Genomic DNA, 19,621 nt, shown 5'->3' with positions numbered 1-19,621 from the left:
TTAAAAAAAATGGCGTGTAAAAAGACGCCCCTCGTGAAGAAGTGCATGTCACTTCTTGAGCCGTTTTTTAGTGACTATAGAAAAACAGTTCCAATAACGGCCGTAAAATGTGAGTAGCTTAAAAAACGTCTGGAAATCAGGAGCTGTTTTCCTATGAAAACAGCTCCGTATTTTCAGAAGTTTTTGATTTCGTGTGTGCACATACCCTTACTGGAAAGGCCAAATTCCACTCCATGGTTTATCATACAGCACCACCTCTATTCCAGGAAAGTTACATTTATAGGCTAAAGAACTTGACACAGGAGTCTAAAATCTTTTGGATAGTTTATTGGACAAGACACATCTTAGCCAGTCTTCCTACATCGGTTTTGGCGGAGCTCTTGGAGGTGCACCCTGAAAAAAAAGAAAAGCAAAAGTTGGAAGCAAAAATACATTAACCTACAACTTATGATCAATAGATAGGCCAACAAAAACGTATACACTCAAAAGTATTCTTTAATATAAACTCGTTTTACACAATTGTCATAGAGATATATACATCACACTTTCTATGTATAATCTGTTACCCTAATTCTGATCTAACAACGGATCAGCGTATGTTCACACGCTAAACAAAAAACGGCTGTAAAATACAGAGCTGTTTTCAAGGGGAAAACGCCTCTGATTTTCTGCCGTTTTTAAAGCATCGAGCAGGTTTGTTTTTTTACGCCCGTTTTTTGGAGCTGTTTTTCTATTGACCCAATGAAAAATGGCTCCAAAAACAGCTCAAGGAGTGACATGCACTTCTTTTTACGGGCAGCTTTTTCAAACGGTAAAGAAATGCCCCGTTGGAACGAAACGCAGTTTTTCCCATTGAAATCAATGGGCAGATGTTTGGAGGCATTCAGCCATCGTATTTTTAGCCATTTTTCGGGACGTTTACAGTCCGAAAAACGGCTGAAAATAGGCAGTGCGAACAGACCCATAGGATAAAAACGGCTTCATTAAAACTCCTATTGAACTCCATGGGATTCTTGATTGCATTCGTTAGGAGTCCGTTATGTGAGTTACCTTTTTTTGACGGAGATAAAAAAAAAAAAAAACGCGGAGCACAGGACTTAAAAACAACCCATACGTTAGACATGTGCTTTTTGATCATTGGTGTCAATGGTAAACCGATACAAATGGATTGTAATCCGTTTGCATGTTATTTTGATTTCAATGGGATTTGTAACGAATCCATTCTTATCCTTATTTTTATCTAAAAACGGATCAGAGTAACTGATACAACGCAAGAGTAAACTTCGCTCTAGAGAATAGACTACTGGCATGTAGTAGTTCTGTGCAAAGGTTAAAAGGGGTTGTTTCTGAAAATAAGCCCTTTTCAAAAAGATTCCAGTTGATCTCTGCTCTGGCAATCAACTGTTGGGGAAACGTAGCATTACGTACTGGCCATTTTGCAATCCATGTAAGGCAAGGACACGCCAGCTCTGCCAGAGAGGCTCCCCATCCCAATCAAGGAACCCCCCCTCTATGAGGTTGATATGCTCCTAATAGGGCATATACAGTGTTTGTCACCATGAAAAACTCTTTCTTTGAAACTTGCAACAAAAGAATGTTCCCAATTGTAAACATTAAGTCACCATTTCTGCAATACATGTTCCGGGTAACAAATGCTGCAGTCCTTTATTTTTAATGCATCAAGAACAGAACACCCTGCAAATATGCACATGAGCCAAGTCCTTGTGCAGTAAATGTATTTGTAGTACAGCTTTTTTTCACCTGATAGGGCAAGTGCACACAGTAGTATGGTGCCGTCTTCCGTGCTTTATAAGCCAAGGCCACAATTGGTTCATACAAGGGCTAGATGTGTACAGGATCATACACGAGTCGTGTGCAAGGAGCCTGTACAGCAGTGCCTGAAGGCATCACAGTATGTGCAGCTACACAGGCTACCATTAGTACAAGGATATGTAAGCAGAACTGTCAGCACATTTTGCCATCTGAACGGCAGCCAGCATTAAATACGAACAATTGATCGAATGGTTATCATTTCTGGAAATCAATGCTGAAGAATCCGTTTAGTACTCTTGTTCTGGGCTAATCGTCACAGCAAGTAAGGCTATGTTCACACGCTAAAGTAAACCAGGTGTAAAATACAGAGCTATTTTCAAGGTTAAACAGCCTCTGATTTTCAGCCGTTTTTAGTGAGTAATTCAAACAAATTAAAGGTATTCTGCATGAGTTTCCATGAATCAGTATAGCAATATGCCTAGTGTCTCCTGAATTGGATGCTGCCAACAGATCAGCTACCATAAATGAACTGACAGGTCTGCTTTCAGCATCTACAGAACATACATAATCAATAGACCCTGCAAAAATGAATAGTTTATACAATCTATACAAGTATGGGAAGGCCACAATGAGAAAACCATGCAAAAGCTTCATGGTCATAAAAATTTTTTAACTCATCGACCCAATACTGGCATCTTTACAAGTTAAATAAGGCTCTGTTCACACAAGCATCATGGCTGCCTTTATTATATTTTTTTTTAAAGGAGTTAGAATTGATATATGGACCCTTTATAACCTATCCTTTACAGCAAGTCAAAACAAATGCGCTAAAGACTAGTGCACCAAGCTGCACTATTCTGGCGTTCCAAATACAGAAACTACATATTAACCACTTCCGGACCGCCAATAGACTATAAACGTCCTGGCGCTCCGCAATTAACTCTGCAGGGCCGTTCCAGAACGTCCTGCAGAGTTCGCTTGTTTGCCGCTCCCAGGCGGCCTTTATCTCCGTGATACAGCTGTCTCTAGACAGCTGAACCATGGAACTTTAACCAGAGACCACTTAGCGTGGTCTCTGGTCATGTGATCGTTGTGACAACCTGTCACAGCGATCACATCGCTCCTCCCAGCAGCGCTTGTGCGCCAACGGTAAGGCGCTCAGCTATGTGAACGCTGTGATAGCCTGTCACATCCATGCCGACGGTAAGGAGCTCCATGATGCAGCTGTCTAGACCGCTGTATCACCGAGCTTCAGAGTGGTCTCTGTTCAGGTGATCGCTGTGACAGGCTGTCACAGCGATCACCAGTTGAATCTTCTCCCTCTCTGGCAGACTGCTACAATTATTACTTTAGCATAAAAACCATAAGTAATTAAAGGAACAATGTCATCACAAATAATTTTTTTATATGTTAAAGATGTTAGTGCCTTAATATAAACGTTTATTTTCATTTGTGTGTTTGTGTTTTACTGTTTCTTATTTTTACACTTTTTCTTCCCTATGGGGGCTGCCATTTTTTGTTCCATTTCTGTGTGTGTCGATTAACGACACACACAGACATGGAATACGGCAGCCACAGTCCCATAGGGACTGCGAACGGCTCCCGTCCCATTGACTGCCGTGTACGGCGTCTGTGTGGGAACTGCGCATGTGCCGCTCCCACACAGTCCTATTCGAAATTGGCGCCGTCCGGCGCCATTTTCCTGTGGACCGGAAGTCGCGGCCGGACAGTAATATTACTACTTCCGGTCGCGGCTTCCGGACTTGTGCACATGGAACAGCGGCAGCAAAGGGAGCGGACGGGCCGGAGGGAGCCGCGGCGGCAGGAGCAGGTAAGAGATTTCAATGTATGTTAGTGTTTGTGTGTGTTTACTACTGTATGTAAACCTACTACACTGTGGGTTACCTCAAAAAATGGCGACACACAGTGTAGGAGGTTAAACCTTTCAAACCCCTCGTTTATCCCGGCACTAGCCAGGATAAAGGAGGGGGGGATGCTGAGAGCTCGCTAGAGCGAGGGCTTTTAACCCAATGTTGCAATGCTGCAATTTTGGGAACTAGCTCCATCTAGTGACCAAAAATGGGTAGTATTATAAATTAGAAAAAATTTATAATATTACCTGGACTCGTGCAAAAAAATAAAAAAAATTTGAACCATGTTTAATCACCCACACACTAAATGTTTAATTTTTAAAAAAAAAACATGTTTTTCTGGCAACACATTCCCTTTAACTTATTTGAAAAGTCAAGTCTCATAATAAGGAAACTAAACCTACCCCCTAGCTTGCCTCAAGAATTGGGTGCTTAACGTGACCTAATGGCAAAAAAGCTTGACTGATACATACCGCGGGCCTGAACCTAGGAGGCGGTGTACGATCCTTGCGAGCTTCACGGGAGCGATTTCTGACCACCTTGCTGTGAATGGCACAGCTGACGCAGTAGTGCAGCTTCACATACAGTTTGGGCAGAGCATAGGCTAGAGGAGAAAAAAAAAAAATCAAGTTCATGTTAAATTCTCACATAAGCAAATACAAAGAAAAAAACAAAAAAAAAAAACTTAGCGTACGACTATTCTGGAAGATCTGCCAGTAACTTACAATCAAAGACACTGGCGTCTGAGATGTCCCTGACAGCCGCAGCCTCAACAATATTTCGGATCACAAATTTCTTGATGGCTTTGTCCTTGGGGACGCAACGGGCACAATTAGTGCAGCGGATAGGCTGGACATGTCCACGGCCCTTCTTGGCGCGTCCGTTATTCCTTCTTTTCTTGGTCTATTAAAAAAAATAACGTTACAGTGTATAGATAGGAAAACGTTCTAGTTTGCAGACAGTAACAGCACCTAGGACTACTACATCACACAGTAAATACTAGTTTACAGACAGACACTAGATGGAGGTTATTCGCAAAAACGAGTCTTGCCAAGATGGGCACGGTCATGGCGAAGACATCAGATACATATATAATGATCTACATGGCTAGTGGGAAAATCACTACTGCAGCTTAATACAAGCAAACCAGAAAAATGAAGTCTATAGGTACTAGCAGTAGAACCACAGCTGGCTTAAAGTATGATTAGGTCGGGAGGATGTGAACGTGGTCGCGGCCTCTTTGAGGTGTCTCCCAGGAGGCCATTATAAAGTGTGCAGCAACTCTGGGTGGATACGACACGGGAAGGGAGAACACAACAGAGAACGGATACGCTTCTAATATGAGCGACAACTAAAAGCAGAAACACGCGGGCTCCAGCGATGCCGGGCACCGCTGCGCTCCCTCACCATCTTGGACTCGAAGGCTGAAAAGAGGACCGGAAGACGCTGTGCATTGCTTATAAAGCCGATCCTTCCGCAGCGGACATGATGTAGATTGCGAAGATGCGTTGTGATTAGTCAGATGTCATTAACTCCGCCTACAACAATGCGAGAATCACGTTCTGGCATATGGGACTATATTGCATGCGTTGCGGATGTATCAATGTCTCTGGCGAGAGACTGTAGTAAGACCTCACGTGGTAGACGCACGCATGCGTGTTGTTAACCAGAGAGTGACTGAGGAAGTGACTGGGTATAAATAAGAAATGTACCTGTGTGATGGATGTTGTACAGATGCGTAGAAAGGGCAGTTATGATAAAAAAAATACTGTGGAATTTTAATAATGCAGTCAGTATCAGTGCTCGTGACTTTCAGACGTTTTTTAACAACTCACGTTTTTCGCGGCGTATTTTATGGACGTTATTGGAGCTAATGAAAAACGGCTCCAAAAACGTCCCAAGAAGTGACACGCACTTCTTTGACGGAGGCGTCTTTTTACGCGCCGTCTTTTGACAGCGGCGCGTAAAATTAGACCTTGTGGGAGCAGAACATCGTAAAACCCATTGAAAGCAATGGGCAGATGTTTGTAGGCGTAATGGAGCCGTTTTTTCAGGCGTAATTCGAGGCGTAAAACGCCCGAATTACGTCATAAAACAGCGCGTGTGAACATACCCTCAGACCTAATGAAAATATCACGCCTACATTCTTTTTTTCATATACAGCCATATGCAGGAGGCCTTCGGGTATGTTCACACGCAAACTCAAAAACGTCTGAAAATATGGAGCTGTTTTCAAGGGAAAACAGTTCCTGATTTTCAGCCGTTTTTTAAGCCACTCGCGATTTTTGCCAGCGTTTTACACGGCCGTTTTTGGAGCTGTTTTCTATAGAGTCTATGAAAAACGGCTCCAAAAACGTCCCAAGAAGTGACCTGCACTTCTTTTTTGCGGCAGTTTTTTTTACGCGGCCGTTTTTCAGAACAGCCGCATTAAAAAAAAACGCCCCATCGGAACAGAATGCCGTTTTTACCATTGAAATCAATGGGCAGATCGTTGGAGGCGTTCTGCTTCAGATTTTTCATCCGTTTACGCCCTGAAAAACGTCAGAAAATAGGCCGTGTGAACATACCCTAACAACAGCTCCGTTTTGTTAGGAGCCATAATTGGGAAGCCTCAGGATATGTCCAAACGTACAATTAAAAACAGCTGAAAGTCGTTTTTGAAGCAGAAAACTTTTTTTGAGACTTTTTTTTTTATTTTTCTAGACATTTTTGGAGGTGTTTTTCAATTGACCCTATGGCCCTGTTCACACAGTTTTTTGCAAGCAGTTAATTCTGCCTGTAAAACTCAACTATTTTTTTGAAGTGGTTTGCAACACAGGCGTTTTTTGCCGCATTTTTTTTACCTCTTTCAACAGGCAAAGGAAAAAAAACGCAAGGCGTTTTTGCCATAAACCGTGTCAACGCATGGAAAAAAACAATGTCTGCCGTATGCCACTTTTTTTGCGCTTCCCATTGATTTCAATGGGGTTTTTGAGGCGGAAACCTCCTCAAGATAGGGCATGTCGCTTCTTTTTCCTGCGAGCGCTTTTTTCCTCTCGCGGGAAAAAACTCGTCCATCTCCTATTGAAATCAATGGAAAGCAATTTTGGACGTTTTTTTCTGCGGTTTCCACGGTAAAAAAAAACGTGTCGACTCTGTGAACAGGACCTATGAAAAACAGCTCCAAAAACGGCTCAAGACGTGACCTGCTCCTTTTTACACGCCGAACAGCGGTTTAAAAAACCGTCTGAACTAAACACCGTTTTTCCCATTGATTACAATGGGAAGCCATTTGCCTGAGTTTCACGAATGTATTTTGTGGCATTTATTGCCGGAAATACACCTGAAAACACTGCGTGTGAACATACCCTCACAGTGGCTTGGGGTTCAGTCACACGCTGCAGATTGTTGCAGACATTTCTGACTGAAAATGAGTTTCTTTCATCTGAATGTTGTTTTTTCTGCAGCCGGTGGATGGATTTCTGCAAGTTACATTCAGATGAATGGCGCTGATTTTCAGTCGCAGAAATTTCTGCGACAGAATCCGCCACTTGTGAATCTACAAGTCTATATTCTTCCGATTCAATGTGGTGGTTTTTTTTGGTGTTGGATTTCGTACAAATCCGACAGATAAAAATTGTGGCATTCTCCATGCTGTATTACTGACGTTTTCTACCTTAAAGGAACAGTGTCATCACAATTTTTTTTTTAATATGTTAAAGATGTTAGTGCTTTATTAAAAACGTTTATATTTGTGTGTTTGTGTTTTACTTTTTCTTATTTTTACACTTTTTCTTCCCTATGGGGGCTGCCATTTTTTTTTCCATTTCTGTATGTGTCGATTAACGACACATACAGACATGGAATACGGCAGCCACAGTCCCATAGGGACTGCGAACGGGGCCCGTTCCATCCACTAACATGTACGCCGTCTGTGTGGGAACTGCGCATGCGCCGCTCCCACACAGTCCAATTTGAAATGCGCGCCCTCCGGCGCCATTTTCCTGTGGACCGGAAGTTGCGGCCGGACAGTAAGATTACTACTTCCGGTCGCGGCTTCCGGACTTGTGCACTTGGACCAGCGGCAGCAGACGGAGCGGACGGGCCGGAGGGAGCCGCGGCGGCAGGAGCAGGTAAGAGATTTCTATGTATGTTCGTGTTTGTGTACGTTTACTACTGTATGTAAACCTACTACACTGTGTGTTAGCTCAAAAAATGGCGACACACAGTGTAGGAGGTTAAACCGTTCAAACCCCTCGTTTATCCCGGCACTAGCCAGGATAAAGGAGGGGGGGGGATGCTGAGAGCTCACTAGAGCGAGGGCTTTTTACCCAATTTTGCAGCATAAAGCAATGTGGTTGCTTTACCACATGCAATGCTGCAATTTTGGGAATAGCTCCATCTAGTGACCAGCAATGGGAAATATTATAAATTAGAATTAATTTATAATATTTCCTGACTCGTGAAAAAAATTAAAAAAATTTGAACAATGTTTAATCACCTACACACTAAATGTTTAATTAAAAAAAACAAAACATGTTTTTCTGGCAACACATTCCCTTTAAGAACCCTTCAGAGCATCATGTGGCAGCCTACAGAGGCCCTGTAGCTCCATAGTATAGACTACTGCACCCGGCTCTGCTATGTGCATGACACCTTATGGGAAGGCAGGTATGCCACATGGCTATAAGCTGTCCCCCATTCGCTCCCGTCTGAGGTAAATGAAGTATCACCTGCTTTGGTCCTCACATGCCAGTGCCCTCGGTGGGTGTGCAGTTATATGGCTGTATAGTCAAGAACAGCGCAAACATTTATTTTTTGTCATGTTGAGGGTATTTATCATTTAAACAAATCACTTCAGCAGTGTGTTTATGGAAGGCTTTGTGTCATGCGGTATTGTACGTAAAACAGCTTTTTATGCATTTCAAAAAGCATATTTGGTACAGGATTTCCTGATTACAAATGACAGGATCCTCTACAGAGTTTTATAACGGAAGTGTCAATAAGCTTTTTGTTAAGTTTTTAATTAGTTAGTGACCACCAATACGCCTTTTCACGGCGGTCACTAATGTTCTTAGGATGGGCCACCACCTTTTTACGGCACCCTAGTCTAAGGCCTCCCAGACACGAGCGTGTTTGGTCTGTGATATACGCTCCGTACTTCGGCCACATTTCCCAGACCGAACATACTGCAGGGAGCCGGGCTCCTAGCATCATAGTGTCGCCAGGTGTCACTGCCTCGCTGCGGGACAACTGTCCCATAATGTAATCATGTTTTCAGTACAGGACAGTTGTCCCGCAGCAAGGTAGTGACACCTGGCGTCATAGATAACTATGATGCTCGGAGCCCGACTCCCTGCAGTGTGTTCGGTCCGGGAAATGCAGCCGAAGTACGGAGCGTATATCACGGACCAAACACGTGTGGGAGGCCTAAGTCCTTCATAGGTGTCCAGTGGGTGATTGGCTGTCTTATAACAGCCGGGCTCCTGCTCAAACAGTAGCAAAGTATCCTTCAATCCCGACTGTTTAACCCCTCAGATGCTGCGGTCAATAGCGACTGCGGCATGGGAGTGGTATACAGAGGGAGGTGGCACCTTCTGTCACCCATTGGTGATCTGCACATGCGATCGCGGGCCGCCGATGTGCTGCCATGGCCTGCCCTGGCTATATGCCTATTAGGCCTTATTCACACAAACGTTAAATACGTCCATGTGACGGAAGTTAAAACAGCCGTCACACGGACTTACGCAATTCAATGGGGCCATTCGGATATGGTGTTTTTCACGCAGTGCGTTTCCGTTGCGTGAAACTCACTGCGTGGCCTATTCTTGTGCGTTTTTTGCGCATCACGTACCCATTGAAGTCAATGGGTGCGTGAAAATCACAGACTGAACACGGACCCACATCTGTGTGCTGTCCGTTATTCACACACCAGTCCATAAGAAATAAAGAGGAAAAAATTAAAAGTAAAGAAATGCGTACATAAACCGACATCAACAACTGATGCCACACAGAACTGCAACACATAACAAATGTATCCGTTTTTTACGGACGCAAAATGGACACTTTCGTTTGAATCAGGTCTTTGGCTGTCTGTACCTAATAGATTGCCGGTCAGTTTTTCACTGAAAGGCAATAATGCTTTGGTATACTAAGTATGTCAAAGCATTGTATAAGTGATCAGATCTCATAGTAACGTTCCCTAGTGGGACTAAAAAAAGAATTCATGTGAAATAAAAAAAAAATAATTAAAAAACTGTTCAGTCAAAAAAAAAAAAATTGGTTTTATTTAGTAAAAGTGTAAAAATTAAAAATACACATATATTGTATCACCGTGTTCATAATGACCCCAAAAAATTAAATTGAGAGGTTATTTAAACCTCAAGGTGAAAGGCGTAAAAAAAACCTGCAAACCACAGCGGACTTGCAGTTTTTCATTGCCCCCCAAAGAAATAAAAAACAATCAATAAGCCCCATGTACCCTAAAATGGTACCGATGAAAACGACATCTCGTCCCTGCAAAAAAAACAAACCTGCATGTGGCTACATTGACGAAAAAATACAAAAGTTACGGCTCTTGGAAAGACACGATGCAAAAACAAATCATTTTAGTTCAAAAGGGTTATTGTTCAAAAGTAGTAAATATTTATATATTATATAATATATATAATGTATATATACACACATACACGCACATATATATACACACACTAGTATAGATGACCCACGGGTTTGCTAGCAAAAGTAATAATTTGTATTTATAATTGTGCTCTTTGAGAACGACGTTGTTCTTTGCAGGCTGGTGTTACTTCAGGGTTTTGCCTTAACACCTTGTTTTGGGAATTGGTTTCTCATTGTTCCTGGCGTTCCTCTGCACTCATAGTTGTTTTTCTTATTGTCTGAGCCAAATACACGCAGCAGCTAAGGGACAATCCGGATCTAAAACAATTGTGTCTTGATATTTTTTGGAGATGAGGGAATTGCATGCACAGTAATTCCTTAATTACTCCAAAAAATAAGAAAATCGTGAATTAAATCAAAAATCGTCCATAGGGTTGACAAAAATCTAGATTTTATTTATTTGCAAAATCTCTCTAAGTACAGATAATGTAGTAGATGCACAGATACAGGGGCGTAGCTAAAGGCTCATGGGCCCTGGTGCAAGAATTCAGCTTGGGCCCCCCTAGCCCTTCCCAACAGTACCAGACCCTGCATACGCCTAATCGCAGCCGCCTTGCCAGACAGACCCCATGAATGCCTCCATAGTATAATGCTCCCCAGAGCTGACCCCACAGTATAATGCCCCATAGCTGCCCCCACACAGTATAATGCCCTCCATAGCTGCCCACACAGTATAATGCACTCTATACAGTATAATGCCCCCATACAGCATAATGCCCCCATACAGCATAATGCCCCCATAGCTGCCACATACAGTATAATGCCCCCATACAGTATAATGCCCTCCATAGCTGCCCACACAGTATAAAGTCCCCCCCATAGCTGCCCCATACAGTATAATGCCCCCATACAGTATAATGCACTCCATACAGTATAATGCCCCCATACAGCATAATGCCCCCATAGCTGCCACATACAGTAGAACACCCCCCATACAGTATAATGCCCCCATAGCTGTCCGATACAGTATAATGCCCCATAGCTGTCCTATACAGTATAACGCGCCCATAGCTGTACCATACAGTATAATGCCCCCATAGCTGTCCTATACAGTATAATGCCCGCATATACTATAATGCCCCCTCAGCAGCTACCATATGAGCCCCCCTTCCCTACCCAGTATTAATGCACCCATATGTACGTACCTAATAGAAAAATAATAACATAATTACTTCTCTATCCTCGTTCCCACAACAGGTGGAGAATCCTCCTCCGGTCTATGCTGTGAGTGACTAGGCGCAGACAGGCGCGATGACATCACTACATCGCGCCTGCCTGCGCCGAGCTGCTCGCGACACAGTGAATGCTGGAGCAAGGCTCCAGCACTGCACTGTATTTGTGTCCTGAGGACGCAAATACAATTGGAAGCGCGGTCAGCGCTGTGTGGCATCTGCGACCCCTATAGCTACGCCACTGTAGATACATATATAGGCACTTAGACACACGAATACACACACACACACACAAAGACACACATACTGGAACCTATACACACACACACACACACACACACACACACAGACACAGACAAATAGAATAAGATACTGAAGAGACCCTAGTAGTTGGCAGGTATATGAATGAATCAAGGAACTAATGTGCCAGAGGTACAATGAAACCTAATTTCCCAACTACTAAAGTAGCTGGGAAATTAGGTTTCATTGTGCCTCTGGCACATTAGTTCCTTGACACAGACAAATAGAGGCACAAACAACAGACAGACTGAGCACTCACATCTCCTTCCTCACAGGCCGGGCTGTGGGCAGAGCTAACTGTGCCTCGGACACTAGGTCCTTGCCAAATATATGGATAAATGATGATGATTGATGGATGACAGAGAGAGAGAGATACAGATATATAGTATCGCCTTAATTGTACCGACCCATAGAATAAAAGGTATCATGTTATTTACTAAGCATGGTGAACGGCGGGATGCGGTTATTTTTTTCTATCCCCTTAACAAAAAGTTAATAAAATGTCATCAAAAAGTCTTGCGATGCTCTGGCCGGGGACTCAGCTTGTAGAGGGAGCCCCTGTAGTCACTGTCCATATACGGATAGAGTCGTCTGGAACTCCCTCTAGGAGCGGAATCCCCGGCCAGAGCGTCGATAAAACTCTGGCTGGGAATTCCGCTCCAAGAGGGAGCTACAGTGGCGCTATCTACATGGGCACTGTGTGAGGCACTATGTGGGCTCTGGCACTGACACTTTATATGTGGGCAGTGGCACTATGTGGACACTATCTACAGGGACATTGCGGCACTATCTACATGGGCACTGTGGTGTTTTCAGGGGGTTGGGACAAAAAAAAAACCAGACAAAATAAAAATATGGATGGATTTCATTTATTTTTAACAGCCATGAAAAACGGATGGCAAATAGATGACAAACGGCCATTAAAAATGGGCAGACTGACTGGAACTGGATGAAAATTTGGAGACACCAGATGCAAGTTGATCAGTTTTTAAGGGCAATTTTTTTTTCAGTGGCACGTGAATGTAGCCCAAATTACTATGATGCCAGGAGTTCCTTTCACATGTACCGTGGTGGGGACGGGAAATCTGGCGGATACACGGACCGTTTTCATGGTCCAATCACGGTCGTGTGAATCCGGCCTTAATGTCATTTACTTCAAACCCCATCGTGGGGCCGGTACTAACAGGGTCCTGCTCAGACTTCATACATTATAATGTAATCTCACCCCAGAGTGCCCGCTCGGCGCTATCTGCCTGGCACTGCTGCAACTTACACTGCTGTCATCTGCAATGTCGGAGACCACCTGAGGTGGTGATGGGCAGAGGGGGATGTTCGTGCACGCAGCGCATCATTGATTATAGATTCCGTTAACCTGTTCCCTGCCAGGGGAGCACAAAAGTTATAATCAATTAGATAGACATTTTTCAAATTGTGTTTCTGATAAAAAAGCAATTGCAGAGGTTAAAAGTTGTGAAGTTACGTACAATTATTATTATAATAATATGTTAAAGTTATTTATATAAAGAAAATAATCTCGTTTTCTTTTAGTTTATTTAATAGTAATAAGAAAATAGATTCATATAAAAAATGGCCCATAGGGTTACATTTTTTTTTTTAGATATTACCATCACCCAGCCCTAATCGACATTAAAGGGGTTGTGCTGCAGAATCGCAACTCTACTCCTATTCACTTGAATAGGAGCAGAACTGTGGTAACCCAGCACGGCCGCTGTACTGTGAATGGAGCCATCTGCATCAGACATCGGCCATGCAGAACATCCGGAGGCAGCTGATTGGTGCAGAGTCTGGGGGTCGGACCCCCACCGATCAGATACCAATGACCTATCCTTTAAATAGGTCATCAGTGTGAAAAACCGCCCCATGGCCAGACAATACCTTGTAAAATAAACGCAGCTCTCAATCAGTTCTTGGAGGTGAATTTTAACAGCGTTTGTATGCAGACACTACATTACTTTGCCTCATGTACACTGCGTTCCTGCGGCTTTGTACTACGGAGACACACAGGGCTGTATTACAGAGCTATTCTCTCATTGAAGCTTGTGTACATGAAACCTGGGAACTGGGAATGTTGTAGACAGAGAGACGGTAATAATTCTGTGTGTGGTAATAATTCCGCCAAGTAGAGGGTATACATTTTTTTTTAAATCTTTCCAATTTTATACAGATCACTTACTTTCTGCATTAAAATATTGGAGGAAGAAAAGAAATAGAACGTAATAATTTACTTATGTTTTATTTATAACAGATCTTTAGCCAGAACAATACAAAACATACAGTATCTCCATTACACAAATGTTTACTTACACTATGTTACAAATACAAAAATGCTTTGCAGCAACTTTTTTATTTTATTTTTTTTTAAAGTTCAACCTCACAAAACAAAAGGGAAGAAAATAAACAAAATCTAAGAGAATCCAGTGGTTGAAATAAGAATTCAAATTATAAATATTGCACTTACTGCTGAAATGGTTGGAACAAGAAACGTACAACTCGGGTTATTCTATTAGTATAACTATATGTAGTCAATGGAGATTTTGAGCTCAGCGGTGTAGATTCTGTCAGTTGCCCTTTAAAAAGCCCTTCTTTTTTTTTTTTTTTTTTACATTAAGCCACATTTTATTTGCCCCTAGTTTTGTTTAAAAGAGGAAAAGGTTGGTGAAGGCACCTGCCCTACTAAACAAAAAGGATAGTTTCATGCAAGGAAACTACTAAACCTAGGTTGATCAGAGCGGTTGCCACACAAATGGATTTTTTTAACCTAATTAGAATTGTCTTCAAAAGAAAGAAATTCAAAGACTTCCTTTATATTTCTCCTTGCTTTAGGATCTGATAGGAAAATGTATGTGGCGGTCATTTTGAAACACTGGAAACGTGACCTTTTAATGTTTTTTTTTAGTGTCTTGAGATGAATGCCATTGGCTTCTTACAAGCAAAGACTCACCCTGTATAGTTAAGCCTTAAAGAGGCTCTGTCACCAGATTTTGCAGCCCCTATCTGCTATTGCAGCAGATAGGCGCTGCAATGTAGATTACAGTAACGTTTTTATTTTTAAAAAACGAGCATTTTTGGCCAAGTTATGACCCATTTTCGTATTTATGCAAATGAGGCTTGCAAAAGTACAACTGGGCGTGTTGAAAAGTAAAAGTACAACTGGGCGTGTATTATGTGCGTACATCGGGGCGTGTTTACTACTATTACTAGCTGGGCGTTGTGTATAGAAGTGTCATCCACTTCTCTTCACAACGCCCAGCTTCTGGCAGTGCAGCACTGTGACGTCACTCACAGGTCCTGCATCGTGTCGGCACCAGAGGCTACAGTTGATTCTGCAGCAGCATCAGCATTTGCAGGTAAGTAGCTACATCGACTTACCTGCAAACGCCGATGCTGCTGCAGAATCATCTGTAGCCTCTGGTGCCGACACGATGCAGGACCTGTGGGTGACGTCACAGTGCTGCACTGCCAGAAGCTGGGCGTTGTGAAGAGAAGTGGATGACACTTCTATACACAACGCCCAGCTAGTAAAAGTAGTAAACACGCCCCGATGTACGCACATAATACACGCCCAGTTGTACTTTTACTTTTCAACACGCCCAGTTGTACTTTTGCAAGCCTCATTTGCATAAATACGAAAATGGTCATAACTTGGCCAAAAATGCTCGTTTTTTAAAAATAAAAACGTTACTGTAATCTACATTGCAGCGCCGATCTGCTGCAATAGCAGATAGGGGTTGCAAAATCTGGTGACAGAGCCTCTTTAAAAAGTGATTAGAAAGCAGCCCTCTATATTCCGTCATAGTGTAACACAAATTTGGAGAACAAAGATCTCCCAAAAACATGCAGAAATTTAAAATTTTTAGTTATTGACCATGACATTAGTCAACAAACTGCAACTAACAGCAGCCAATAGTCTTAAAATGGGAAGCAGATTACAGTCCTTTACCAGGAAGGTAAAACAACACTTTAAAGGGGATCTGTCACTAGGTCATATAAATTGAACTGGTTTACTGACCTGAATAGCGTTGTCTCTCTGATTCCAGTGCTGTATTTGTTTTTTTCCTAGACCCCCCCCCCCCCCGTTCCAGAGATATGGCCCACTGCTTTGTTGGCTCACAATATGCTAATTTTCTGTAGTTAGCCAACAGGACGTAAACTATCCTCAAGCTGCCATGTGTTGATTGGTCGGCATCAAAGACAGGGAGGCTAGCTCCACCCCATTGGCAAACTACGACAAATTAGTATATAAGGAGCCAACAAACCAGTGGGCCATTTCTCTGGAACGGGTGTGTGTGTGTGGGGGGGGGGGGGGGGGGGGCTGAATGTTATTGGAGATATGGTATTAGTCTTACAAATGGTGTTCGTTCCACTGAGAGACACTGCTAGTTGAAGTCCTGATTGCCCTCAGTTTTAGGATGGAAGACGGAAAATTAAAGGATTGTACGGCTACTGTAAAAAAAACAAACCAAAAAATTCAAATAAACTAGGCGTTTAATTCCATATAGAAGCCAATCTTCCAAAAGTGATAATGGCGGGGTACTGTGCTTGAGGTTATAGGTAGAGAGGTGGTCTTGCTTTTTCTCTTTATTATAAATGACAGCAGAAACAGAGAGCGGCATAGTCACGTTGACAATTCCGTTTCTGGTCACCACTAATAGGAGCTGAAACAAACACTTGGGGAATGGGCTCCCTTATCCTGTCACCTTGGACACTGCTGAAAATATTTGATAGAGTTTGACTTTTAAACCAGGACTAAAAACAATTCAAGAATGTAAGCGGCTCATGCATGAGAATACTTTATCTAGGAGTTCCCTATATATTAAAAAAACAGGATTTGAGAGGAAGATGTGTTTGTCTCGCTTTATTTTATTTATTAGAATTCCCAGCCAAATACAAGTGTCACTGAAAAATCTGTTATAGACTTTGGGTCTCTTAAAACTTCACATTACAATTACCAGGCTAGATAAACTTTAATCATAAAAACACAGAGCCTAAGGGCCCTTTTACACGGGCCAATTATTGGGCAAACAAGCATTCACAGAAAGCTCGTTGACGATAATTGCCCTGTGTAAACAGGGCAGCGATCAGCAGATGAACGAGCAAACTGCTCGTTCATCCGCTAAATGCATAGTTTTAAATGCCAAAAATATTATCGTTGTCGGCAGCACATCTCCCTGTGTGAACAGGGAGACGCGCTGCCAACATGATAAAAAGGTGTGGAGACGAGAGATCGGAGTAACGAGTGCTCATCCCCATACTGGCTCTTTGTGAAAGGAGCAAACAAGCGCCGATACCTTAACCAAACCCAAAAATGTAGGTGCTTTAACCCAAAATGACATATTACCCAGGTCCAGGAAGCCGATATGGGAAACTGTCCGTCATCAGGTAGTTCATTCTGACTTCCAAAATAAAGGCTCAACAGGTACAAAGGTATTTGCATTTCTAACTATAAAGGGGTTGGATCACTGTTCAAAATTACATGGGTCCGCTAGATCACACAAAACATAAATTCTCAATTGAAATCATTAAAAAAAGAAGGTCCTGTGTCTAGATATTGCGGTTATATACTTATGATACCCCCTGGTTCTCTTTTTGATTCTCTCTCAGAACTTCCACCAAATATGTCCAGTCCCGGTGGTAACACATGCTCAGTAGCTCAGTCCCACTGACCGGATTCTCTTATACACAGGTAGCAGGGTGATTCCTGTTATTGCGCAGACCAGGCAATAACAGTAGACGTTAGAAACAGCGTTTTCTTCTTACCAACCCTGGACACATTGGGTGGGCCTGCGGAGAGGGAATCTCAGGGAATGTCATAACACGTATCTAGCAGCAATATCTAAACACATTTTATTTCTAAATATTCCAATAAAGAAAAGAATATATATATTTTGTATGAGATAACCAAGAAATGTAATATTCAACCACATATACCATATGAGGACCCCACCACCAATTAATGCCAATATTTCAGCATCCTGGATCCCTTGTGTGTGTGATATGGTGAGATAAATAGTAATATATTGTGGTTAACTCACACCTGAAATTTCAGATTTTAAGTAGTGTAGGACACCAATAAATACAGAGGTAATGATGATGTAAACATAACAAATACCAAGCCATCAAGCGTCATTCATTTGGGAAAAATTCTGCAACTAATAATTATTGTAGCCAATGAGCCTGTGCTAATGGGTGCAACATACACGGCATCAACTTTAACTTTAGTTTTTATTAATAAAATCAAATATTACAACAAAAACATACAAAAAAAAATAATTACATTTTTTAAAAACAGGCTGTCTACTTCTTTGGCAGCTTATAAAAACCTGCCCTTTCTTAGCGCTTGTCTGTTGTTTAATATAACACTGTCCAAATACCTGTGTGAATGAGGACCTAAACTGGAAATGTCATTCACGCTGCGTGAAATCTGCAGGAAGAGACCTGACACATTGACCTACCCAAACTTCTGAACTTCTCACTCTCCTAGAATATATATCTGGCAGAACCCAACATCAAAGTTATCTATAAAAGACCTGAATAATACGCTAGCAATACAGTGAGAGTAGGTCGTGGAAAGCTCATTGAAGTATATACTGGCAAAATGTAAGGTGTGTGGTACTGCCAATCTAATGGCTTATAAGGCTGGGTTTACACGTTACGGTAGTGTGCCATGTAGTCAAAAACTGTGTGGCAAAACCACACACGCGTTTCACTGCAGTGGTGAAACAAAGGATTTTAACCTGTAAAAACCGTTGTTCAAAAGGATGGGAAAAACCGAACATATGCAGGTTGGAAACAAACTTTCTGGGTTCCATTGTTTTGTAACGTTCGATACTCTTCAGAAGTTGAAGTGCAACCAAATTACTTTTTGCCATTGAAAACCTTCCCTGTACAATTATTGTACATTTCATGCATTGTACTCGATTCCAAAAGCGAAAATGGAATGTCATTTTACATCATAACAGAAATACAGATCATATCACTTCCAATTACATGAGATAAAAAGGATTATTCCAGAGGTGTTTTGTGTTGCTTGGTTTATTAAAAATTTAAAAAACAGCCTTTGGTTTTAAGCCTGGGAATGAACACAACGAAAGGAATAGATTGATCCTTGGGAGGGATTGGTTGTTTGCACCATAGAGATCACTGCTGGAGATTAGGAAAGTTTTAGAGCATAAAGTATAAAATACAGATTACATTACTTAGGACACGTTAAAAGGCGATATGAAAGACAATAGTAGGACAAACCATACAATGCTTTATAGAAACCTTCCTCCTAGGCTGAGCCATGGTTTTATATTTCATTACATTTTCATTAAGACTCGGGGTCATCAAAATGTATACAATTTGTGTCGGGTATTAATCTCATGTCATCTGGGCATCTCATGTCATCTGGGCACACTTTAAAGCTATAGGGACACATATACCACATGGTGAGATAAACGCAAGCTCCTCCCACAAGTAAATGACACTGAACAGGGAAAATAAAAAGTAAGATGGCAGGAAATATGTAAAATAAGCAGAAATTTCACAAAACTGTTAGTGCAAATGTAATCTAAGGGCTTATTTCTTTTTCAGGCACCAGGCTTGAGACACTTGTATTACGTAAAAGGAAATCACATAATAAAAATACATGTCATGTAATATATGAGGCATAAACATGAATACAACTGGAACATAAACCAGTCATATTGAATAAACAATTACAATGATCACTGATTCTCAAATGATGGATGGCTTAAAAAGGGCAAAATTTAGATTTGTAACTGGATGAAAACTCCCCCACCCCACCACATACTAATCTGCCCCCGTTTATTCGTACTATAGAAA

The 19,621-nt window shown here is 41.9% G+C and overlaps 1 protein-coding gene across 10 annotated transcripts in view; it reads right to left on the bottom strand.

The window, feature by feature from the left end:
* Positions 1-312: 312 nt before the first annotated feature.
* The window catches only part of LOC142742413 (small ribosomal subunit protein eS26), a 71,801-nt gene continuing 52,492 nt past the window's right edge, over positions 313-19,621 (bottom strand). For 9 of the 10 annotated variants that reach the window (XM_075852125.1, XM_075852126.1, XM_075852127.1 and 6 more), the window contains 3 exons: positions 4,370-4,547; positions 4,118-4,248; positions 313-393 (listed from right to left, as the gene is read on the bottom strand). In XM_075852125.1, the coding sequence (XP_075708240.1) occupies positions 358-393; positions 4,118-4,248; positions 4,370-4,547 (345 nt within the window). In that variant the 3' untranslated portion in view covers positions 313-357. Of the gene's footprint in view, positions 394-4,117; positions 4,249-4,369; positions 4,548-5,051; positions 5,149-19,621 lie in introns of those variants that run through there. The other variant, XM_075852134.1, reaches the window with a different exon arrangement.

This window comes from Rhinoderma darwinii, chromosome 2, assembly GCF_050947455.1.
Source record: "Rhinoderma darwinii isolate aRhiDar2 chromosome 2, aRhiDar2.hap1, whole genome shotgun sequence".
In the NCBI taxonomy this organism is placed as follows: Eukaryota; Metazoa; Chordata; class Amphibia; order Anura; family Rhinodermatidae; genus Rhinoderma; species Rhinoderma darwinii.
Note: the sequence above shows the minus strand (reverse complement) of the source record. Positions and strands in the feature narration are given on the sequence as shown.